The sequence below is a fragment of the Vipera berus genome (genome assembly GCF_964194415.1).
Source record: "Vipera berus genome assembly, chromosome: 1".
NCBI classification, from domain to species: Eukaryota; Metazoa; Chordata; class Lepidosauria; order Squamata; family Viperidae; genus Vipera; species Vipera berus.
The window spans coordinates 285,474,485-285,500,687 of NC_138202.1; the positions used below are offsets into that span (position 1 = coordinate 285,474,485).

Sequence of the window (26,203 nt, forward strand, 5' to 3'; positions counted from 1 at the left end):
GTCTATAAATTTGAGCACATTTTATTACTAATGCAATTATTTCAGTATGTGAGGGAATGTGGTTTTTGAGATGCAAAATTTGTTCTACGAGTTTTGCATACAAACCTTACTTTCTTTCTAGCGTTTTCCCGCAAGCGCAGGTTCGGGTTTTTTTTTTCCTTCCCCCCCTCCCCGATCAACCGAGTGTTGATCCATCGGTTGCGACAGGAACTGACCGACAGGTTTGTGGGTAAGTGGCCCAAAGTCACCCAACTGATTTCCGATTGAAAGCCTTGCCCTTGATGATTTGTATTTCATTCACAAGTAAAAAAAAAAAGAATAAGAATCTGCTTCATTTGGACGCCCCCTCCCTTGTGTGGGTGACACTGTTATTATAGGAACACTTTTGGGGAGAGTCAAAGGAACTGCCGGAAGATGGGACTGCCATTCTCTTACTCGTTGGAAGATGGCGCTGTACAATATTCAATTTAGCACTTTGCAGGCTAGGAAGAAAGACTTTCAAAATACGAAAGCGGTATTTCATTTTTATTTATTATTTATTATTATTTATTTATTTATTTATTTATTTATTTATTTATTTATTAATTAATTAAATTTTTATACCGGCCTTCTCCCGAAGGACTCAGGGCGGTGTACAGGGCAATAAATATAAAAACGAAGTACAAAAGTTAAAAAACAAATATTATGCCCGAATATTATTTTTATCGGAAGAGGTTGAGGCCAAAAAGCTAAGCAGGATCTTGGGAGGGACAGGCACGCGGCTTAGCCTGTGAAATCAAACATCCTAAAAGAAAGCGAACACCAGTTCTATATGCTCGTGTTCTAAGCCAGTTGTGAGCGGAGAGGCCTCGAGAATCCGAGCTTGCTTCGATTCTTACTATGGAATAAAACTGGTTACATAAGGTCGGCCGGCTTGCACTCAACACGCCGCGCCAACTCGGCCGCCGTGGTGTAGAAAGCGCGGTTTACGGCTTGCTGTCTTGGCTGAACGCCGGGCGAGACCCGGAACAGTAGAGGGCGCCGCCGGCTTCCGAGCCCGGCCCGGGGTGGCTGGCGGTCGACTGGGAAAGGAGGAGGAAGCCTCGGCGGGCGCCTTATCAGCGGACAGCAGCGAGGGCTGGGCCGCGCTTCATGGGGCCGCGCCGACCCAGCCCGTGAGGGGCCGCCCTCCGCCCGCTCGGCCAGAGAGAAGGAATCCGCCGCGGGCTTAATGGCGGGCTTGGCTCTCCGCCTTCCCTTGGTGGTGCGGCTGTGGCGACGGCAGAGCCTGCAGAGCTGTTCCTGGCCTCGGCTTCTCTTTCCCCCAGCGGGCCCCGGCAGCGCGGCATGGACCGCGGAGAGGCGCGGGGTCGCTGCTTTGCCCCCCGGCGCTCTCCGCCACGTGCCGCTCCTTGCCCGCTCCGCCTCCTCCTCCTGGGCATCCGCGGCCGAATCCTCGCGGAAGGAGCCGGGCGACCCTCAAGGAACCGAGCGGCCCCCGGCGGCAAGGCCGGACGAGCGCGAAGTTTCGGACGCTAAGAGGCTTTTGGCGCTGGCGTATCCGGAGCGCTGGAAACTGTCAGGTATCTCTTCCCCGGCTCTCGTCTCCTCGGCCGCAGCTCTCGGGTTGCAACGTGCGCTGCCCCCCCCCTCCTCCTCCTCCTCGCGCGGGCCGGTTGGTGAATTGATTTTACACCTGCAATGTACCTCTCCCCTCCCCGAGAATTCGTAACCGGTTCCCGCAGGTGGCAAGGAAACGCTGCTGTTCCCGCAGGTAGCTGCTGTTTTTATTTTTATTTTTATTTTAATCCCATTTATATCCCGCCCTTCTCCGAAGACTCAGGGCGGCTTACAATTTAAGCACAAACCAATGTGCTTAGCAATAGCCTTCATTCTATGTATATGCCTGCTTATTAGGGCTTTCGCCCCCCCCCCCAAAGCGGCATTATTACAAAGTCAGCTTAATTGCCCCCAACAATCTGGGTCCTCATTTTACCTACCTCGGAAGGATGGAAGGCTGAGTCAACCTTGAGCCTGGTGGGATGCGAACCTGCTGTTCCTGTTCCCTTCCGGCCATCTCCCTGCCCTTCGCTCCACCCCAGCATCGGCTCAAGCAAATCCCCACCGTGGGGGATGCCCTCGCGCTGCTCTTGGTCTCCTTTGCTCGCTGTCGCCTTTTCCAACCCAACGCTGGTTCATCTCATCCCCAAAGTTCTTGGATCCTAATGGGGTTCTACTCAGTAAATCAGTCAAATCAGAAAAGAGCTGGAAGGGACCTTGAAGGTCCTACCCCCCCCCCCCCCGCTCGAGCAGGAGACCCTGTTCCATTTCAGACAAGTGACTGTCCAATCTCTTCTTCAAAACCTCCCGTGATGAAGCACCCCTCAATGTCTGACAGCAAGCTGTTCCACTGGTTGTTTTGTTTTTCCCGCTGTTAGGAAGTTTCTCCTTAATTCCAGGTTGCTTCTCTCCTTCGTTAGTTTCTTTCCTTTGTTTCTTGTCTTGCCTTCTGGTGCTTTGGAAAATAAATTGACCCCCAACGCCTTGTGGCAACCTCTCAAATACTGGAATACCGCTGTCATGTCCCCCCTAGTCCTTCTTTTCTCTAGACAGGACGTTCCCAAATCCTGCAACCATTCTTCATATGTTTTAGTCTCCAGGCCTTTAACCATCTTAGTTGCTTTTCTTTGCACTTTTTCCAAAGTCTCAACATCTTTTTTGTGATGTGACCAAAACTGGATGCAGTATTCCAGATGTTGCCTCACTAAGGCTTTATAAAGTGGTACTATAATAGTTCACGTGATTTTGATTCTATGCCTCTGTTTGTACAACCAAGGATTGTGTTAGCTTTTTTGGTTACTCAGCATCTACACGGATTTCAAGCCCATTTCTTTCACCTCCTCACATAATCCTGGGCTATTGGACTAGAAAACCTCCAAACTTCCATCTCTATTATTCTGTTATTCCTGCTCCCACCGTATCTGGATCAGATTTGCAATTCCCTTTCATTTGCACACTGCAGCACTGTGTATATAGTATTCAGTACTCCAATTTACAGGTAGTCTTCTACTTACAACCATTCGTTTACTGACTGTTTGAAGTTACAACGGCACTGAAAAAGGACACATGAGCATTTTTCAGATTTACGACCATTGCAGCATCCCCATGGTCACGTGATCAAAGTTCAAACACTTAGCAACTGGCATGTATTTATGGCAGTTACAGTGCCCCAGAGTCATGTGATCGCCTTTTGCAACCTTGTGATAAGCAAAGTCAATGGGGAAGCCAGATTCACTTAACAACTGTGTTACTAACTTAATTTCAGTGATTGACTCAACAGCTGTGGCAATAAAAGTTGTACAAATTCACTTAACAACTGTCTTGCTTAGCAACAAAAATTTTGGGTTCAATTGTGGTCGTGAGTTGAGGACTACCTGTAGTATCTTCTGAAAGTCATAAGTTACAACGTCAGCATTTCTCACCGTTTACTTTCTAGAGGGAGCTCTGCTGCTTCTTATTTTTCTTCTATACCTCTGAATAATAGGAAGATTTTGGGGAGCCATTTGAGGGGTGCTAGGACAATCAAATATAGGGTGAAAAAATCTGGACAGTCTCTAGATGACAGCAAATGCTGTGAATAAAGGAAACATTGTTAGCTGCTAACTCTTGGCAATCCTAGATATGAGGGGGCCTGGTCTAAGCTAAGGATCCCCAAACTCTTCAGCTTTTCAACACATGAAATTTCAGATTGTTTATTGACCCCCCCAAACATTTATATGAAAATGATTTAATAAATACTACCTTAATAGTACTATTAATAACAATAAGCAATATCCATCTGAATTGCTAACTCTCCTCCTCACTCAGGCTATGTTCACATGGTGCACCAGAAAAATAGGTTTTGATTCTCATTTTTGCAAATCCAGAGAGTTGGGAGTTTTGAAGTAAACTAAAGCTCAAATCATTTTCCCACTGTGCTCTATGTTGGCACACATTAGTACCATTGTCACAAGCCATTACATGTCCAAATTGCCAGTCTTGGCTTGTATTTCTTGGGACTTCTGACAAAATCTGTTGCTGATTTGATATAGTGCCTGTAGATCAATCATTACAGTAATACCATTTGGTTTTTTTAGGTGTATTACTAAAGATACTTTGTGCTAGATACTATGCCATATTGCAAAATCAAATTACATAATATCCACAGCTGCACCCACTGCAAAAAAAATTCTTTTCAGGTTGTGGTGAAACTGTTCTATTAAATTGCTGCATTAAGAATGCGATGAAACTTGAATCCATATATAGTTCAAGAGCTGCATAAAAAAGAATGAATAGGGATTTAGCTCATGGAGTATTTCATTTTTGCAGCAGTACTAGGGCAGGGTAAATTGAAAATAATCAAAGTTTAATGTGAATGAATTATTTAAATGTAAATAGAAAGTAAGTAGCATTCATAATGTAGTTTACATATATGGGATTGTAAAATGATCCCTTATATAATTTACAGGTAAAGATACTGGAGGTTTTACAAAAGTGGGGTTTGGTTTGAGGTCCTTTCAAGTTGTTACGCTAGGTTCCTTAAAATACTGACCTGGGTTACAAATAGTGGCTTGTTTGATTTTTATTTAGCATAGTGTCAGCTGAGTCATTAAGCTTTGTAAATTGTGGTTTCTACCTTTCATCAGTGTAAATCAGTGTAGCTTATTGTGTAAACTAGGTTACTGTGAAATAGATCACTAAATTGGAGTTTTGTTCTATGTATCTGATGCATTGGATTTTGGTAATATTATGCAATATTTATTAATTTTTAAGATGCAGTCCATCACACAACCACACTTACCTGGGATTATGCTAAATTGACAAGCAGGAGATTATAAAATACCTTGCATTTAATGCAAAAAAACAGTAAGGCTACCATTCACAATTTTCAATTTACCGTATATACTTGAGTATAAGCCGAATTTTTCAGCCCACTTTTTGGGCTGAAAAAATCCACTTCGGCTTATACTCCAGTCAACAAAAAAAAAAGAACTTACCGAGGACTTGCGCGCGGCCGAGCTACTTTGCCTGACGCTGCTGGGGTCGCCCGGGCGCCTCTGCTCGCCCTCAGCAGCACCTGGCCCGGAATCACATGCGAAACAAGCCCGGCAGAGGAGCCGGAGCGGCGAGCAGAGGCGCCCGGCCCAGATCCTGCAAGGCCCGGCCGAGACGCGCCCCCAGCAGCGGAGCTGCTCCGGCTCCTCTGCCGGGCTTGTTTTGCATGTGAGCTACTTTGCCTGATGCTGAGAAGACCCGCTTGGGCACTCGGGTTGGTGTCAGTCTCCGCAGGCCCTTCTCGTTTCCAGGAACGTCAAGCGCGCTTGGCTCTCCACCCCCACGGCAGGGCAGGGCAGGGCAGAGACTTGCTCGCCCTTCTGACGGCCCTGAAGAGAAACGAAGGGCTTGCAAACTCCCCGCGAGAAGCTGGGCGAAGCGCGCGGCTGGGCGAGTGTGTGCCTGCGCGCGTATTTACGAAAGAAACGCTCCGAGAGTTCTTCTTTCTCCGCCCCCTTGGGGGGAACTCTAGCGACTGCTGTAGCCGCGCTTCTCTTCTCGGCTCCGAAAATAGGGATTTCTACTCTCTCTCTCTCTCTCTCTCCCCTCCCCACCCCGCATTCTCCTGCCTCTTCGATTGCGACAATAAAAGGGCGAAGGGTGCGCTGGTTTCTTCCTCCTTCCTCCCCCCCTCCCCTCCCCTCCCCGATTGTCAGGTGAGGCAGCTGGAGGTCTGGCCGGGAGATTGTAGCCGTTTTGAAACGCCGCGTCTTGAAACGCCCGATCAGCTGATTTTCGGGTGGAAGAGCCGCGGCTTGAATCTGTTTGCATCTGCCTGAATTAGACCGAAACGGCCTGAATTTGACCAGAGTTGCTTTGTAATGGCTGGAGGAACTGCAGAGGAGGTCTTGCCGGGAGATTGTGGCCGTTTTGAAACGCCGCGGCTTGAAACGCCCGATCAGCTGATTTTCGGGGCGGAAAGAGCCACGGCTTGAATCTGCTTGTATTTGTTTGAACTTAACCAGAAACGGCTCGTAATGGCTGGAGGAACTGTGGAGGGAGTGAATGCTCCAGCCTGGAATATTTGGAAAGGCTGGGGGAACCGGATGAACTGCAGCTTAAGCGACTGTTGCCGGAGGAGCCATGGCTTGAAACGCCCCAGTTTTGGGGCAGCGTTTGCTTGTTCCCTCCCTCCCTCCCTCCCTCCTGAATAGTGCAGGGTTGCCTGCGTGTTTGCTTGTTCCGGGTAGAAAAAACGCTGTCGACCCCGGCATCTTTTGCGGGGAGGGGTGAGGTGGGGTGGGGTGGGGTGGAGGAAGCAGTTTGCGAAGCAGCCGAAATGGGGGTGTCAAGCCGACCAGGAGGAGGAAGAAGAAGAAGAGGAGGAGGAGGAGGAGGAGTGGGGGGCACGCGGCGATCCCGCTTCGCTGCTTTCGCCCGGCGCCCTTTTCCGACGTCCGCATCACTCCAGGCTCAAAGGGCGCCGTCTGAACGGAGAGTGCGGGGAAAGTGGACGTGCCGCCGGCGCCCTGCTCCCAGGCCCGGATTGGCTGGAAAACATGCCTGCTCGCGAGTAGGCAGGCGAAGATCTGGAAGGCTCGGGATGTAGGGAGGGTGGGGGGTGGGGGGTGGGGGGAAGCGAGAGTCTCCCGGGACGAGGGGAGGTCAGGCTGCGTCCCGGATCAAGGCCGACGAAGCACCGACAGCCGCTTTTCTCTCGGATGGGTGGCTGTAAATAGGAGCCCTTCGCCTTCTCGGGGATGGCAGCGGCGAAGAAACGTTGAATGCCGGGCTAGCTCGCCACTTTGCCCTTTTTCCTGCACTTTCCTTCCCGGGTGCAAACAGCAGCCTTCGAGGAAACCCAGCCTGGGCAGCGGCGGCGACTTCCTTCTCTTGCTTCTCCTCGGCTGGTTGGTGCGGCGGCTGCAACTTCACCCCAGCAGCCCGGGCGCGCAGAGATGCTGCTTCTCTTTTGGCTCCGCGTCCGCCAGCGCTCGGAGCGGGCTCGAGGTGCTGCTGGTGAACTTCCTTCCCCCTTCGCTTTTGCTTGCTCCGCTTCTGCTGATGTCACGGCCGCCGGAGCTCGGGAGGCTCGCTCGCCAATCACAGCCGGGAAGCCTGGGGGAGACCGGGAGCCAAGAAGCCAGCCGCCGCGAGTGCTGCGAGGGAGCGCGGCGTGGCGGGCGGCTTTTTAAAGGGAACGCCGCCCCCTTTTTAAACTTCCCCTCCTCCTCCGCCCAGCCTTTACTCTTCTTTCCTTCCACTTTCCGGATTAGGGCTGGGGAAGGAAGGAAGGAAGGAAGGAAGGAAGGAAGGAAGGAAGGAAGGAAGGAAGGAAGGATTTAGAGAGGAGGGAAAGGGGAGGGAGGGAGGGAGGGAGGGAGGGAGGGAACAAGCAAACGCTGCCCCAAAACTGGGGCGTTTCAAGCCATGGCTCCTCCGGCAACAGTCGCTTAAGCTGCAGTTCATCCGGTTCCCCCAGCCTTTCCAAATATTCCAGGCTGGAGCATTCACTCCCTCCACAGTTCCTCCAGCCATTACGAGCCGTTTCTGGTTAAGTTCAAACAAATACAAGCAGATTCAAGCCGTGGCTCTTTCCGCCCCGAAAATCAGCTGATCGGGCATTTCAAGCCGCGGCGTTTCAAAACGGCCACAATCTCCCGGCAAGACCTCCTCTGCAGTTCCTCCAGCCATTACAAAGCAACTCTGGTCAAATTCAGGCCGTTTCGGTCTAATTCAGGCAGATGCAAACAGATTCAAGCCGCGGCTCTTCCACCCGAAAATCAGCTGATCGGGCGTTTCAAGACGCGGCGTTTCAAAACGGCTACAATCTCCCGGCCAGACCTCCAGCTGCCTCACCTGACAATCGGGGAGGGGAGGGGAGGGGGGGAGGAAGGAGGAAGAAACCAGCGCACCCTTCGCCCTTTTATTGTCGCAATCGAAGAGGCAGGAGGATGCGGGGTGGGGAGGGGAGAGAGAGAGAGAGAGAGAGTAGAAATCCCTATTTTCGGAGCCGAGAAGAGAAGCACGGCTACAGCAGTCGCTAGAGTTCCCCCCAAGGGGGCGGAGAAAGAAGAACTCTCGGAGCGTTTCTTTCGTAAATACGCGCGCAGGCACACACTCGCCCAGCCGCGCGCTTCGCCCAGCTTCTCGCGGGGAGTTTGCAAGCCCTTCGTTTCTCTTCAGGGCCGTCAGAACGGCGAGCAAGTCTCTGCCCTGCCCTGCCCTGCCGTGGGGGTGGAGAGCCAAGCGCGCTTGACGTTCCTGGAAACGAGAAGGGCCTGCGGAGACTGACACCAACCCGAGTGCCCAAGCGGGTCTTCTCAGCATCAGGCAAAGTAGCTCACATGCAAAACAAGCCCGGCAGAGGAGCCGGAGCAGCTCCGCTGCTGGGGGCGCGTCTCGGCCGGGCCTTGCAGGATCTGGGCCGGGCGCCTCTGCTCGCCGCTCCGGCTCCTCTGCCGGGCTTGTTTCGCGTGCGAGCTACTTTGCCGGCCGCTGCTGAGGGAAGATCTCTGGAGAGGAGCATAAGGTGAGCTGCTGCATTTCCCAGCCTCGGCTTATACTCGAGTCACCAACTTTTTCCATTTTTGGGGGGTAAAATTAGGGGTCTCGGCTTATATTCGAGTCGGCTTATATTCAAGTATATATGGTAATCCACCAGAGTAATGTTAACATTCTAAATATTTCTTTGAATTGTTTCTATAAAGAGCTCAAGTATTTTATAAAATGCTAATCTAAAACTTACATTAATAACTAAAAAGACGGTATGTTTGTTCCCCTTAACTGTACACAGCTGCTATTGGATTTTTGGCTGTTTCCAGTGTCATCACTATGTCTGCCCCTTTTTTCTTGGGAAAAGTTATTGATGTCGTTTACACAAATCAAACCGGTGAACTTGCAGAGAACCTATCCACACTCTGTGCCTTATTAACTGGAATATTTATGCTTGGTGCCGCTGCCAATGGAATACGTGTCTACCTCATGCAGATTTCAGGTAATTGGGTGTAAAAATGCATAGTTTAGTGAGTTATATAAGCCAGTGATAAATAAGATATTCAAAATACAGAGCCAGATACAGAGCGAGCTTCCTGCCATTGAATGGACAGGCTGCTTTTTTATCAGAACAAGGGTGAGCCATTTGTAGCCTGCCATCCACACATGACCTGAATTTTTTTCCAACCATAGAAATTGTGCTATTGAAACCAAAAGAAATTACAGAATAATTTCTATGGAACAATGAGAAAAAAACAAGAAGAAACTGAAAGGGCTTTGAAATGCCCTTTTCTGCCACAAAATCATGTCCCATAAATTGTTAGCAAGATGCACAAAACAATTTTTGGGTTTTTTTTAACCAATATTTCTTTTTGATCCAGTATTTCATATATGCATACAGCTCTTTCTCTCTTCCTGCCTTTCTGTACAATACATTTCTTACCAATAGAAGAGAATATTTATAGCTCAGGATTGAACTGTGGCATCCTTGATGCTCTCTGAGCTTGGTTGTTTTCTTGCAGATGTTTCGTTACCAAACTAGCACTGATGACGTTACCTAGTTTGGTAAGGACCCTCATTTCTTTCTTGATGCTGATAAATAGGATCTAGTAACAGTATACAGGTAGTCCTTGACTTACAACAGTTCATTTAGAGACCATTCAAAGTTACAACGGCACTGGAAAAAGTGACTCATTACTGTTATCAACTGCAGTGATTCACTTAACAAAAAATGTAAAATGGGGCAAAATCACAAATTCTCACTTAACTTATATTTTGGGCTCAATTGTCATAAGTCAGGACTACCTATAATGTAGCTAGTTTTATTGATTGTGAGCTTATAACTGAGCGTAATATGGATATAAAATAAAATTACAGTTGGAACACAATACAATACAATACATCATAATATAAAGTAAGGAGCTTTCATACTAGTCGTACATGGTATGTAAAAACCACTTCAATATAGGTAATAGGTTAGAATTCATTTAATTTTAAATCTGCTTCACAGGAGCCCACGAAAAAGAAACATTTTTATTGCTTTTTAAACTTTGATGGATCTGATTCCAAACATAACTCTGGTGACAATCTATTCCACAGAACTGAAACGGATGAAGAAAATCTCTTCACCAAGATGTGGCTATTCTAATAGTAGTAGAGTCAAATAACCCTAGCTGGAGAATTGGTTAAACACAAATGGACGGGATCTCAGCAGATCCTTGAAATAATTGGCCCTGCCCGTATGCACCCTCATTGAATTGTGATTCCTAGGTTCCTCAAAGCTGGAGAGATCTGCAGCTAGTACTGTAGTCCTGACATTCAAAATAAGCAACAGGAAGGGTGGAGGAATGTGATGACCAGGGAAGAATGCAATAATCTTATCCACATTTGGTTTCAGACAGTTGAAGCACATCCAATGTGAAATCCTGCTTAGGCAGTTGGAAAAAGATGCTCCCATAGTATCAGCCACAGTTGGGACAGGGGAATAGATCTGAAGGACATCAGGGTATAAGCTTGAATTATTGCAAATAACTTTGGTGAATGCTCATGCTAAGTTTTTTTTAAAAACATATTAAAATCCTGTCTATTAATTGCCATACTCCTTGACTGTTTTAGGGCAAAGAATTGTGAACCGTCTAAGAGCAACAATATTTTGTTCTCTTTTGAAACAAGAAGTAGCTTTTTTTGACAAAGCCAGCACTGGAGAGCTGATTAATCGCTTGTCTTCAGACACAGCTCTCTTGGGCCGTTCAGTCACTGAAAACCTTTCGGATGGGTTAAGAGCTGTAGGACAGGCCTCAGCTGCTATCGGGATGATGGTATGTGTTTGCATTCTTCTCCTTCCATTTCCGCAGATCCTTTGGTATAACGCTGTTTCCCCACCCCCATCGTCCCATCTTCATACCTTTACTGCAAGGGGTCTTGAAACTTAGCCCTTTTATGATTTGTGGACTTCAACTCCCAGAATTTGAAACATTTGATTTATAAATCTAGCAAAGCCTCTGTAAACTGCATTTAAAAATTAATCACTGCTTTTTTTTTCTTTTTTTACTTCTAGTTTTTTGTGTCTCCCAAACTTGCTACATTCGTCCTGACTGTAGTACCATCTCTGGCTGTCATAGCTGTGATTTATGGAACATATTTACGAAAACTGGCTAGAATGACACAGGATTCCCTTGCAGAAGCCACACAGGTAGGTTCTTGGTTGTTCCAGTGAGAATGCTGAAAGATGGTACTGAAATGCTCTGAGCGTTTCTCTTTCAGGCACATCTCCCACAAATTCCCACTAGGTTCTGCATAACCATCCTTGTAATTCTCCAATTTGAAGTACTCTTTTTCATACAATCAGATCTCAAAAGTATCTTATAGCTCAAGATGCTTGAAGAATTTGTTCTTTGGGCATTCCAAGGTGAATTGACCTAATCTGATTAACATGATAATACAAATTAAGCTGCCCTCTTAAAAGGATTTTGCCTTTGTCTTCGCTTATAATGTGCTGCCAAATGTATTTAGAAATGCACACTCTTAGATAAAAGACGCTTTGAAAGTATGTTTTAATTGTGGCTGGTTTAAAAAGAAATAGCTCATTACGGACGCAGTTTTAATATAGGTTTGTGAATGGACATTAAAAAATTGACATTATTCCCTAGCTTTCTAGGGTATTACAGGATGATAAGTGCATTTATTCTAGGCTATATAAATAGTGTAGCAGAAAAGATCCACTGTTAGTATAATAAAATATGCAGGGAGGGCAATCCAGGAAGGCTTATGGGAAATACCTTAATTTTTACGTTTTGTTGACTGCAGTTAGCAGAAGAACGGATTGGAAATTTAAGAACAGTTCGAGCTTTTGGGCATGAGTTAACTGAAATGGAAAAATATGAGAACAAGATTCAGTATGTGCTACAATTGGCCCAAAAGGAAGCAATGGCTCGAGCAGGATTCTTTGGAGCAGTAAGTATATGAAGAAGGTGAGGAATCATCTGTGTTTTTCTGATGAATGTTTCCTTGAACAATTAAATTGTTATTTTGATATATCTGTAGTTGCATATTCTTTTATCATGACCATCAATTAACGTACTAAATAGGTTTACAGAAATATTTATAAGTAACAGCTTATAAATACATTTTTGTGAAGCTACTCCATTTTTAGATAACAGCATTATTTATTTTATTGTTTTATTTACCACATTTGTGAAGCACCCATCTCCCTCAGTTATGCAGAGAGCAGGCAAAAGAATCACAAATGTTAAGAAAAAAATTACGCGGGAAAGTAAATAGAACTGAAATTAATTTACAATTTACCATTTTTCACTGTACCTCTCCATAACTTTCTACCTTTGCAAAACATCTGCCTTCTACCACATCTGTATACCGCTTCAGATGTTGCCTTTTGTCCTCTAAAGTTCTAACCTCTCTCTTTTTAAACATAACTTTTTTAGTCTTCCCCTTTCTCCTAACCTATTTATTATTCCTCATGTTATTTTTTATTTTTTTGAATCAACCAGCATTGTCTGTGGACAAAAATATACATATGTTAATGCTCTTGACAAACATACTTTTTCCATCACCACAGGCATTCATGTTTTGAGCTGCTGATGCATTGAACAAGCAAAGAGACATCACAGCTGGATTCATGCCTAAAGTAGGACTAGAACTCACCGTCTCCCAGAGTCTTGTCTGGAGCCTTAACCATCACTTTTACCGCATTCCAACCTTCATCTCCATATTTACATAGCATTCCAGAACTTAAGCCTATTGAGTTGCTCATATATTTTCTCTAAATCAACAGATGCAAAACAAATATTCTTTTTTTTACATGGCCTGGAAAGCAGCAAAAAGTTTCATCTGTATACCCCCTGCCTTGCATAAAGCCTCACAGTACTCCCCCAAATTGTCATTGTCATCTGTTGACACGTTTGAGTCAGAATCCTGCCACTTTCCCACCAAATTAATTGCCTTGTGGGTTTTTCCCTTTGTATAAAGGAACACTTTTTCCAAACATCGGGTACTGATTTAGTCTTCACGGAAAATTAAAATGTTACCCAGCCACTCTGTGAGCAAACCACATATTTTAACATTTATTCAATTACACTGTATATTCCTGCAATTTTAGCCATTTTCAACTTTCTCATTGCATTTTTCATCATTTTTTTTTCTTGGACAATAATACTGGAAATTTCAGTTCCACCCATCATTATACCATTGTCATTCTCATAAGAGATCTCTCAAATACTATATTCCTTCCAGCATTTCCTCGTTTCAGTAACGTCCCAGATAATTTTATTTACCATTCGCTCTGGTGAAGATTCTTTGTTTAGCCCTCTTTCATCCACTTCTGAGATATCCATTAAAATTGCTGTGCATTTTATTTGTCTTATTTAATGTTAATCATTCCTTGCTCTCTTTGCAACTATCTTTTTTTCCTCTCTATGCACATTACAAAATGCGTTTCTCTCATCATTTTTTGCAGGAATTTTCCCATTTGCATTTTTCCTCATCCAGTTTCTTTTGCCATCGTGCTAAGCATCGTTTGTCATATGCCACATTAATATACTCCATATATTTCTACTATACTTGCCTTGGTGGAGCAGTGGGCTAATGCCTCCTTAAGTAACACCAGCTGCCTGCAATTAGTGCAGGTTCGAGTCCCACCAGGCTCAAGGTTGACTCAGCCTTCCATCCTTCCGAGGTAGGTAAAATGAGGACCCAGATTGTTGGGGGCAATTAAGCTGACTTTGTAATAATGCCGCTGGGGGGGGGGCGAAAGCCCTAATAAGCAGGCATATACATAGAATGAAGGCTACTGCTAAGCTTGTAAGCCGCCCTGAGTCTTCGGAGAAGGGCGGGATATAAATGGAATTAAAATAAAAATAAAATTATTTCCAGATTGTTTTAAACAGCTTCTACACACTCAGTTCTTATATGCACCGTCCATTTATTCTCCTGTTTTATTCAGATTCTTTTTCATATAGTATTTCCATTTGTTCTTCCTGCAATCAGTCTACTTGAACTACTGTGCTGGGTTTTTTTCCCACCTCATTCCTTCCATGTTCCTTATTTTCCCCCAAGATCTATTTCTGATGTTACCAAGAAATGGTCTTTCTCACATTCAATGTTCTTATCGCCCTTGTACCCTTCATTAAGTTTGAAAGGCAGTGAAATTTACTACCCAGGTGAGCACAGGCACACACAAGTAGTTCGTCCTGTTTTATTGTGAAAAGACAAATGAGATATTGCATGTGTTTAGCTATAAATCTGAAGGTGGTGGTGGGATGAAACACTTCATTACTAGCTAGCTAGTGATCATTAATTGGCTGGTATTCTCTGGGCTCAGCTATTGGCCAGAAATAGCTGGCTGGCGCTTCTAGATTTCTATAAGCTTACAACCATGTAAAAATACACCTATGATGGCAGCCTTTAAAATCTGAGTAGAACTAAAAAAAAATCATCAAAGCCTTCCTAGGTGCATTTGAAACTGGATTCTGGATCAGATGTTGAAAATGCTAGTCATATAAAAGTGTCCAAAAATCTCCTAAAATAATCGGTATTAAAGGTTTGGTCTTTTTAATTTATTTATTTATTTATTTATTTATTTTATTTGGATTTATATACTGCCCCTCTCCCAAGGGACTCGGGGCAGTGTACAGGAATTCTAAATACTAAATTATATAATTCTAAATTATATAATAATTCCATAATTTTAAATTTTAATAATTTGAATAATTCTAAATTATATAATAATTCCATAATAATTCCATAATTCTAAATTATGGAATTCTAAATACTAAGAGTACTATTATAATAGGTTTCTTGATCTTCTTTTAGGCAAAGATCAAGGATTGCCTGTTCTTCCCTCTCTCGCAATGTTCATCCATAAATCTAAAGAATTACATTAAATCCTGAAATCAGCACTTTTCCCTTTTCTTTCTTTACAGACGGGGTTATCAGGCAATTTGATTGTGCTTTTGGTTCTCTACAAAGGAGGATTACTGATGGGTGGTGCCCATTTGACTGTTGGTGAACTGTCTTCTTTCTTAATGTACGCTTTCTGGGTTGGCATAAGCATTAGAGGTAATATATTCTTAAAAATAAATTGGGGGAAAAATAGATAGACAAGATGCCGGATCAGAAGGCCAAAAGACCAGCCTACTCCAATTTCCCTTTCTGTAGATATGTCAAGTACATTTCCCAAAATTGCTAGCTTGTCTTGTCCTATGTTAACTTCTCCTTACAGAACAGCTCTTGTTGCACCAAACTGACTGAACAGTTCTTCAGATGCTAAAGGGCTCAGGGATCAGCAAGAGCATTCATCCAACCCAATGTTTCTCAACCTTGGCGATTTTAAGATGTGTGGACTTCAATCCCCACAATTCCCCAGCTAGATGCAGGGGAATCTTAAAAGTTATCACAGTTGAGAGTGGTGAACAAATTCCAACCCTGATGAATGTGAGAGATAACCTACTCAGAGCTGGTCCTGCCAGCCGTTTTATGGATCTTCTTTATTAAAAGGAAAAGGAAGCAATAAATAGTTCCAGGCTATGTGCTTACTTTCTCTGCTGCTAGGGGGTGAAAATGAAGGGAGAAAAGCAGAGCCCCCGCCCAATTTTTGTTCCTGTCTTAAACTACCTAATCTTAGGTTATGCTTTATTTAGCTGTACTGGCTGGCTGTTTGAACACTGATCGGCACAGCTGATTTAACAAACATGCAATACCTGTTTTTGAACATGTATAACAATAGGGGATACTTTTTTCTTTCTTTCCTAGGATTAAGCTCTTTTTATACTGACTTAATGAAAGGTTTGGGAGCAGGAGGGCGTCTGTGGGAACTTATTGATCGAAAGCCACAGCTACCTTTTAATGGTAATGTCCTTATATTTTGCAGTTGTTTAAGAGGGTAAAATATCCATCCATCATGCAGTATACTGTAAAACAAAAACTAACATTCTCATAAATTAGAAGTAATTCTAATAAAGAATGTAAGCAAATTGCACATTTAATATCATAAATGATTCCAAAGAATATTCATTCGATACAACAGAATACATATATTGGTTATGGTGCAGGCTTTGTGAGTATCTTTTAAACAGTTAACATTTCTGTAACTTCCACAAATTACTTTTCACATCTTATGACAGTTTAAAGTCCAAACTAAATTTCCAGAGATGAAAATAACTGTAGTGTCATTATGTTACTGGCTATAGTCTCAGCAGCCCTCTAAGGCTATTTTATTGTTATTGGGAACATACATACACACACACAAACACCATACACATGCCCACACACACAAACACCACCCTCCAGTAAGTAGTCTGGCTGCAATAAAGCAGAATACAGAATGCAATAAAGCACAATAAAAGTACCACACTTACGACAATTTGAATAGAAATTGAAGCGAAGTTAGCACTCTGATCAGTAACATCATACGTACCATAAAGAGATGATTCAAGACTTGACAATCCCTTGTCAGGAATAGGAGTGATTTCTATTCTAGCTGTGACATGTAGGCTGTGCCATTCTACCTTTTCTTTCATAAATCATGGACCTTTTGTTTCCTATTCTCCATCATGATCACTTTGTTGCTATTATTGAAAACCTCATCTAGTTACAGGTAGTCCTCGACTTTCAACGGTTTATTTAGTGACCGAAGTTACAACAGCACTGAAAAAGTAATTTATGACTCTTTTTCACACTTAACATTGTCACAGCATCCCCATTGTCACGCGATCAAAACGCAAACGCTTGGCAACTGACTCATATTTATGACAGGTGCAGTGTCCTGGAGTCATGTGATCACTTTTTGCGACCTTCTGACAGGCAAAGTCAATGGGGAAGCCAAATTCACTTAAAACGAGGTCACTAACTTAACAACTGCAGTGATTCACTTAAAAACTGTGGCAGGAAAGATCATAAAATGGGGCGAAACTCACTTAAATGTCTTGCTTAGCAACAGAACCTTTGGGCCCAATTGTCATAAATCAAGGACTACCTGTATATTAATTCTGGGGTGAAGTAAGAATAAATGCCTTTGGATCCAACTTGACCATAACTGGCAGGTCTTAAAAATGTTATGCTATGGGGCACCAGGAAAGGAGCTGTTTCATTTCCTGAATGTACCAATAGTTGGGATTCATGTTTTGTTCTATAAGCAGAGAAGCCCAAATTGCTGGATGACTCATCTTTAAGAATGCCCAGATTCATGTACCTCTAGTTTACAGAATCTTAGTCAAATGTCATGTTGACCATAATTGTTTTCTTTTAGTAATTTTTTTAGTGTAAATAATTGTATTTGTGTTTACTAATATGTGTTTGAATGATATACTATTGATGTTACTTTCATTTTTGGATTTTTTGTCTATTTAGAGGGAACAGTATTAAGCCAGGATGCTTTCAGAGGTGCCCTTGAGTTTAAAAATGTCACGTTTGCATATCCAACACGTCCAGAAACGTTGGTTTTTCAAGACTTTTCTCTCAGCATGCCTGCAGGCTCTGTCATGGCCCTAGTAGGCCCCAGTGGATCTGGCAAATCAACAGTTGTATCTCTTCTCCTGAGGCTTTATGATCCCCTCTCAGGTATTTATATGTCGTTGTATGTATGTGTTGCTGGGTATACTTCTGATTAGAGATCAAAACACAATTTGCTCTTGGAGAAGTATGACCTTTGTAGAATCAGTTGGAAGACTATTTACAAGGGTGTTGAGACAAAATGCATCATTGTCATTTTATAACTTCCTGAAAAGGGAGCAATAATAAACAACAAATTCATATTTATGTTTCACTCATCTTGTATTTTTACAGTTAAGGCAATATTTCAGGCAATGTATATATAAACTGCTCATTCCTACACTTTTCTAAATTAATAGGATTTGACATGAATGTGCTGGAATCATAATTTCTTATATTAGAAAGAGAAATGTCTCTAGAAATCACTTATTCTATGCAAGGTGAAATCAGTTCTTGCCTAGAATATTTTTTTTAAAAAAAAATCTAATTTGATAAGAGTGTCATTATGTATACTTTTTCTCTCTTCTTCCTCGTTGTCTAATATATTATCTAACATTCTCTTAATTTATTGAAGGAAGTATTACTGTTGATGGGGTTGATATCTGTCAGCTTAACCCACTATGGTTCAGGACTAATATCGGAACAGTAAGTCAGGTAAAAGAGAAGCAAAGTTTTCTTACAGTATTTGCTGATCCTAATTTCTTTAGAGATGTCAGGATTCTTATTTTTTTGCCCCTTCACGTTTGAATTTGCCTCATGCCCCTTTAAAGCAATCGTACTCATCACAGTTTATGACAAAAAGTGTTCCCTTTAATTTCTATGGTCACATGTTACTTATTTAATTTATGATCTCATCTGGGCATATATGTACCTGTGTTGCCATATTCCTTATGCTTTTTCATACCTTAGGAACCCACTCTGTTCTCATGCTCTATTGCTGAAAACATAGCCTATGGTGCAGAGGATCCATCCACCGTAACTCCTGCAGAAATTGAGAGAGTTGCCAAGATTGCAAACGCTTCTAATTTTATCCAAAATTTTCCACAAGGATTCCATACCTTAGTTGGAGAAAAAGGTGTTCTTCTCTCTGGTAAGACTACATCATTTAGACATCTAATTTTTGTAATTCATGGCTGTTATAGAAGGAATTACATTTTCCTGTCTCATTCTGCTGCGCATTTCATTTTGCTATAACACAAATCTGCTCTAAACAGACCTTTTGACCTTCTTCTGACCTTCCCAAGGGATTTCAGGGATAGGGATATAGTGACCATACGTCCTTTATTATAAAGGGCAGTCCTTTACAAGTAGTCCTCAATTTACAACAGTTCATTTAGTGACTGTACTAAGTTACAGTGGCACTGAAAAAAAGTGACATGACTATTTTTCACACTTATGACCATTGCAGCATCTCTATGGTCATATGATCAAAATTCGGATACTTGGCAACTGACTCATGGTTGCAATGTCCTGAGGTCACATGATCATCTTTTGCAACCTTCTGACAAGTAAAATCAATGAGGAAGCCAGATTCACTTAACAACCTTGTTACTAACTTAACTGCAGTGATTCACTTAACAAAAGTAGCAATAAAGGTCCTAAAATGGGGCAAAATTCACTTAGCAATAGAAATTTTGGGCTTACTTATGCTCACAAGTCAAGGATTACCTGTATTTCAGAAGTGTCCTTTAGATTTATTTATTTTTCAAAAACTTTTTTATTTTGCTCATTTAATTTTTACTGTGCAAATTGAAGTTTTTCGCATTTAATTGAAAAATGTGGAAATTGAGTTGTCTTTTTAAAATAAGATCCTCTTTGATTTTAGATATTTTTATTACAGTAGGCTTTCTGGCAAAGTTTTTCCTTGATTTTACTCCTGAATTTTCCTTTGTAAAGCATAGTTATAAACATAAACTATTTTTTTATCCTTATCAATCTATTTCAGATTTGCCCCCTTTTCAAGTTTGTCTTACTTCCCCCCCCCTAAGAAAATGTGGTCAGGCTAGTTATGGGAGATGCAGAAGGGGAAAGATAAAATTCTGTTCTGCTGACAAATACTATTCTGTCAACATCTAGAGCAATGTTTCTTAATCTCAGCAAGTTTAAGATGTGTGGACTTCAGCTCCCCAAAATCCCCTAGCCAGTATTCTAAGCGTTTACACATCTTAAAGTTGACAAGGTTGAGAAACTTTGGTCTAGGCACCTTTTCTTAGAACTGCATGTGCTTTATTGTACTGTTTTCAATGTCATCTCTTGAATTTTATTAAAATACTTAAAATAATCTTGTTGTCAAACTGCAGTGCAGTCATTATTTTCTCCATTAAAGTCCGATTTTCCATAGGTGAGGGAAAATAAAAAAGTAACCTGTAAGTCATTTGTTTTGAATGGCAAAGTACTTTTAAAAAAAACAACACCATAAATAGTTATACATAAAATGGATACAATGTATTTTTATTATAGGTGGGCAGAAGCAGCGAATTGCAATTGCTCGAGCTCTTCTGAAGGTAAGCCTTTAAAAAGATAAAAGGAAAAAATGTGACAAAAACGATTTAATTAGCTGAATTAAGAGAAATAAGAACTCTCACACATTCATTGCATTTTAGGATAGTTCTCATACATTATTCTTTCAGTATACAGTTTATTATGTATATTTTAAGAGACTGTTACTTTTCTGTCATTAAATCTTATAATTATTGGATCTTATTCTAGTTTTTTTTCTAGGACAACCAGGTGTGGAAACCCCCACTCATTAACCTAAGAAAGCAATAATTTTAATTATGGTTTTAAAAAGATTCTTGTTCTTTAAGTGGGATGGTTGGCTATATAATAGTACTAGAGTTTGCAGGTTATTTTAAAGATGCAATGTCTTGAATGTCTTATAGATACTAAAGTTTGACCAAGCTTTTACATAAAAGAAAAAGGCTTTGAAAAGATAAGTCTTTTCTAGCTTGATTTTCTTTCTTTTTCTTTTTCTTCTTTTTTCTTTTTCTTTCTTTCTCTCCTTCCCTCCCTCCTCCTTTTCTTGTATTTTGTGACAAAATAGTTCAGTAATGTATTAGTATTGCTTTAGAGAAAACATCTCTTGATGCCTATTAAAACCTCTAATAAAAGTGGTGTTCCTTTAAAAAAAATCTACATGAAGTAAATTCTAATCTCAACATTTTTGTACTCATCCTGTTTTTAGAATCCCAAAATTCTTCTTCTTGATGAAGCAACAAGGTAAATAATAAAAATTAGGAAAATTATGGGTAGCTTGGACAATGTTGAAATTGTTCCTTATTAAATTAATATCCAACTCCCCCCCCCCCCGAGGCTTTCTGGTATCTTTACTATTGATTTTGTGACAAAACATTGCTCATATTTTCCTCATTGTGGAATATTCTTTTATAGCTTCCATTTTTTTCTCCCGTTATTCAGATAACTCTTCTTTTCAGCATCCTAGATACCAAAAGAAAAGTGAACAACTTCATAAAGTTGTTGTGCAGTAATTAGTGTTTTGTGACCAGCCATGCCTCCTGGGGCAACCATTTTATTAATAGGAATCTGTCCCACAGCAGCTACTGTATGTTTTTCCATGTCAGAACATCCTGCCAGAATTCCAAATGTGCCTGCCTAAGCACACACAATGCTATTCCAGATGTCTTTTCATGAATTTGAAGTTGTGCATACATATAATGCTTCTAGCCAACTCCATAGAAGGGATTTGTAAGAGTGTGCTCTAATATGTTTGGATACTTGCAGGCCAGTATAAACTACTTTTCATCTGACCCAGACCAAAGGATACAATTCTCAGGATAGATGTAAATTGAACAGACTTTATAGCTGGATTTGTACAAGTATACAGGTTTCCCTGCTTTCTGGAAGACTGCATATGTACTACAGGTAGTGCTCCACTTACAACCACAATTGAGCCCAAAATTTCCATTTGCTAAGCAAGGCAGTTTTAAGTTTTGCCCCATTTTACGAACTTTCTTGCCACATCTCTTAAGTGAATCACTGCAGTTATTAAGTTATTAATATGGTTGTTAAGTGAATCTGGCTTCCCCACTGACTTTATCAGAAGTGGCAAAACATTGTCCTGAAACACTGCAGCTACGATTAATACAAGCCAGTTGCCAAGCGTCCGAATTTTGGTCATGTGACCATTGAGATACTCTAATGGTGAGACTCATAAGTCACTTTTTTCAGTGCCAATGTAACTTTGAGCACTCACTAAATAAATGATTGTAAGACGAGTAGTGTCTGTACAGCGCAGTATGCTAGCATAGAGGTCCCCAACCTTTTGGGCACCAGGGGCCAATTCTGTGGAGAAAGGTTTTTCCATGGACCAGAGAGAGCGTGGTTTTGTGTCCTGCCTGCATCCCACAGATGGCGCTTTGCTTTTTTGTGTGGACCGGTTGTTGGCATGCCATGGCCCGGTGCTGGTCCATGGATCGGGGGTTGGGGACCCCTGTGCTAGCACAGTCATGCTTCCCTAAGTCATTTCTATTTCATGAATCTATAATACTTCTTCACACTCTAATGTATTTAAATTGCAGATTAAAAAAAGAGAATGTCTTAACTCAGTTTGGGGGGCATCATCTGTGAAATATTGGGCTCTCTTTGTTGAAATTAAATCTCTCAAAAATTAAAATAATTGCTTTTGTTTAAAAAATCCCGACACCATTGAATATTTTTTTAAAAATCCCAATTTTAAATGAAAATGAAATGAAAAAAAATTATGCAGGCCATTATGCTCTAGTAAAGTCTCTACATTCAGATTCATAATGGGAAGAATAACCTTTTTTTTCCATTCGATTCATTAATTAGTGCTTTGGATGCTGAAAATGAGTATCTTGTCCAAGAAGCATTAGACCGGCTGATGGAAGGCAGAACTGTTCTTATTATTGCACATCGACTCTCCACTATTCAGAATGCTAATTCTGTTGCAGTTCTGGACCAAGGCAGAATAGTTGAGTGTGGAAAGCATGAAACACTGCTTGCAAACCCAAATGGACTTTTCAGCAAATTAATGAAAAAACAGTCTTTTATCCAAAATATTGAACATTTTGCATCTAATTGAAAAATATCCTTTTTTAAAAAAGGAATGAAAAGGTATAACTAGGGAAGAAAAATGTAATATTTCCAAGAATTTAAATTATGCTTCAATAAATGTGTTGTATATATTTTTCAGTGTACTTCAGATATTTGCAAAAATTTATTATCTTAAGCTTTTTATTCAAAGCATTTAAGAAATTATATTGTGGTGCAATCCAAGAGTGAATTGTTTTTAAGATTCTACAGTTGCTATGTGATTAATGCAGGGATAGATATACTTTCCAGACCCAGGTGCCATTGTATAACCTGGTTACCTCCTTCCCAAATCCAAGAAATTTAAGAAGTTTGCCAAGTTTTTGTAAAGGATCTACATGGGGTACAGTAAGTACCATACTGCTGATCCCTAGATTAATGGATATATCACGAGTGCTTGCAGAATTTAATTTTATGATTTGGAAGCCTACTTTGAATTTTCAACTAGTTTATTTTCACCCCAAATATCTTTTCATACTTTGTCTTCCTATTAAATCATTATGATTTTAATAATTATATCATTACTATGAAGACAAATTGGATTCACAAAAACAAAAACCCTCATGTTGCGGTCAACGTTAAGGCAAAGAAGAATATTATTAGTCAAAGTAAATTCTACCACATACCTGATGTTAAAATATTTGATTTCTTTAGGTTCCTGATTGCGTATCAAGAAATAGCTTATCCAGCAAATTATGTTTTGCTGATGATATGTTGATGTATGTTTGTCTTTTGTCTGTCAAACCACTCTATTCCATTTTCCCTTTAACCATGTCCTTTTAAAAATGATCAGCATTTTGTAGCATAGAAAACATAAGACCTGTTCTCTTTGAGGATTCTCCCCTTTAAGGGAAAACAACAATAATGCTTTAAAAATTCATTTTAATTACTGACAAACCTGGTCAGTCTGTTACTATCTAGCCAATCTACTGATAAATGTAGTTAGTTTACTCATACAGAAACCCATACTGCTTCCCACCATATGCACAGATGGAGGGAAAGGATCGTCAATATTATATTTTCAATAGTATTCAGCTAAACATAGGTAAGAAAGTGGGAAACGATAGTATTACTTAACGTGCCACCAGTAACACACAATGAGTTGAACTTAGAATTCCCTGAATGATGTAGTAAATATTTAAAATGGAGGTATTGTAGATAAACCAAAGATATAAGTGTTCAAAGAATATTAACTGCAAGAAACATATTCCCATAATTTCACATTATATTCAGTTGATATGATGGCACACAGTACTGTCTTTATATAATGACTTCTCTAAATTGACTTATCAAAGGTTGATTCCAAAATGTTATAGTTACATTTTAACTAAGTTGAAGTCATGAATCATACTGAGAGAAGGGGAAAAAATAATGTGGCCCTAAATGCACATATACTATGGGTTGAAGTCAGATTAGATTAGAAATTAGGACACTTATCTATTGAATGCCCCAAAGCTGTCCCCAAGCTTTTCTAAATTGTTGTCAGCAAGCAAACAACCAAGCTCAGATAGCACCAAGGACCCCATAAATATAATACTATTGATTAGAACAAAATGGAAATTTCATGGAGCTTTCTTTCCATGAGATTTCCATTGTTGGAATGTTGGTATATAAATGAAACTTTCCCCAATTTTCACAAATTATGATACTGATTGTAATGATCAATTATTTTGAAGAAGTTCAGTTATTTTCACATTAATTTCAAATATTGTAGAAAAACGTCTGGATTTTTTCTTCACTAACATACTTCATTATCATTGGTCCCTCCAATTTAGTGACACATAAAGTTGAAACTGTAATGATTTATGTTCCATTCAAGTGGCCATGAGGGCTATAATTGGCACCATGCTTATGGCTCTGTAGTTTTTTAAAATCTCAATTGTCTTAATGTTATTTAATATAGGGGATATTTTGCAACTGACCAGAACAAAAATAGTTTTTTAGTCCTGCAAAGAATCAGTTCTTACCATTCTTAATTCTTAATTCCGAGGGGATACACAGTGGGATAATGAAGTATTTAGTAATGAAGTCTAAAGCAAGCTTAACTAATTTTGATATAAAGAACATTTTTGTATTCTTTGTTCCCTAGTTCTTGTCAGTAATATTTTGTATAACAGTAAAATGTATTAATAAACTATATATGACATTTTTCCATTCTTATTTTTATCCTGTTTATCCTTACGTTTTCTCATTATTAAAATGAGTAATAGTATACGGGGCACCAGTAACGCATTGTGATATGAAAAGTGCAGTACATTTATTTATTTATTTATTTTATTTTTGGGACTTATATGCCGCCCTATCTCCCGAAAGATTCAGGGCGGCTAACAACAATAAAACACAATAATACAAATGTTAAAAAAGATTAAACTAACAAGCCCCAATGATAAAATGATAAAATATTAAAAATATTCTATTTAAAAATCCCTATCGTCAGTCCAGGTCAGCCTGATGGAAAAGAAATGTTTTAAGGCCGCGACGAAAGGACCGGAGATCCGGGGCCATCCAGAGCTCAAGGGGAAGTTGATTCCACAGGGCCAGCGCTCCCACAGAGAAGGCCCTCCCCCTGTTGTGGCATATGTAGCCTTAACATTTTTCAAGAAAGACAGTGTTCCCTTGGCACTTATTCTCTGGTCTATCTTCCCATTTTCCTGGGAATATCAATTTTTCTCCTCAAACTTTCCAATAACCTGTCTTTCTATTGAAGCAGACGCCAAGCAGATGTGCAAAAATAAAAAAAAATCATTTGGAGCAAAAACATCTCTCTTAAATACACATATTCCATTGATGTAATTGATATTTTATCATGGTATATGTCAGGTTATATCATGTTATTATACAACTGTTATTAATTGAGACAGATAATATGAATTATATTGATTTTCCAATGTTTCAGAAATGGTGAGTGTTGTCCACTGTTTGGGAATGAAATCCAAAGTTCAGTTTTGCCCTTCACATCCAAAGACTGTTGAATGATGATCAAGAAAACTGAGGTTTCAGAGTGCATGTACAAAACATTCTAATTGTTAATTAAGCATTCGCACAATTAGACTCACATTCCCCCCTGAGCCAAACTAGCCATGTGAGCTGGATTTGTACAATATACTTGGTCATAATATATTGCTATTCTTCATTTTCTAATTCTGTGAAGCATGTGGACATAGCCCCCCCCCACCAAAAAAAAAGTGTGTGTGTTACAACAGAGATCCCCAATCTTTTGGGCACCAGGGACCGGTGCCATGGAGAAAGGTTTTTCCACGAACCAGAGGGGGTGTGGTTTTGCGTACTGCATGCATCTTGCGGATAGGGCTTTGCTTGTTTGTGCGGACCGATTGCTGGCATGCTGCAGACTGGTGCCGGGCCACAGACCGGGGCTTGAGGAACCCTGCAGTGCCCACTTCTGATGTAGTGAGGTTATTTGGTCTATTAAAAAAATAATTTACAGAGCAGTTATCTTCCAGCCAAATTAATAAGGCAGTCAACAGGTTTCAGAGTGTTCTGTTCCAGCCTATGGCCGGCCCTGTTTGAATGTCAGGGACAACCCCTTTTTATAGTCAACAGGCTGGAAAAACCAACCAAATTTATTTACAAAGAAATCAAAAGAGTTAAACCAAAAGTTCAA

At 40.9% G+C, this 26,203-nt stretch overlaps 1 protein-coding gene across 2 annotated transcripts; it reads left to right on the forward strand.

The window, feature by feature from the left end:
* The first annotated feature begins 1,057 nt into the window (after window positions 1–1,057).
* On the forward strand, window positions 1,058–24,735 carry ABCB10 (ATP binding cassette subfamily B member 10). Of its 2 annotated transcripts, XR_014024540.1 has the most exons (14): window positions 1,058–1,562; window positions 8,810–9,010; window positions 10,624–10,826; window positions 11,066–11,200; window positions 11,815–11,961; window positions 14,946–15,081; window positions 15,775–15,870; window positions 17,371–17,580; window positions 18,086–18,165; window positions 18,421–18,601; window positions 19,972–20,015; window positions 20,696–20,730; window positions 21,253–21,393; window positions 22,321–22,448. XR_014024540.1 is itself a non-coding variant. In XM_081313065.1 (13 exons), exons 1-13 carry the CDS (start codon window positions 1,211–1,213, stop codon window positions 22,571–22,573), a joined length of 2,073 nt encoding a protein of 690 aa, XP_081169191.1. In that variant the 5' UTR covers window positions 1,058–1,210; the 3' UTR covers window positions 22,574–24,735. The 2 variants fall into 2 exon arrangements, 1 of the variants encoding a protein (XP_081169191.1); XM_081313065.1 differs by lacking the exon at window positions 21,253–21,393 and having other exon boundaries at window positions 22,321–24,735.
* Window positions 24,736–26,203: the final 1,468 nt, after the last annotated feature.

Excerpts from the sequence above, each read along its gene's own strand:
- ABCB10 (XM_081313065.1), top strand. The coding sequence starts at position 1,211 with ATGGCGGGCTTGGCTCTCCGCCTTCCCTTGGTGGTGCGGCTGTGGCGA. Across the intron at positions 9,011-10,623 it reads CTACCTCATGCAGATTTCAG|GGCAAAGAATTGTGAACCGT; the intron begins GTAATTGGGTGT and ends TGACTGTTTTAG. Across the intron at positions 10,827-11,065 it reads CAGCTGCTATCGGGATGATG|TTTTTTGTGTCTCCCAAACT; the intron begins GTATGTGTTTGC and ends TTTTACTTCTAG.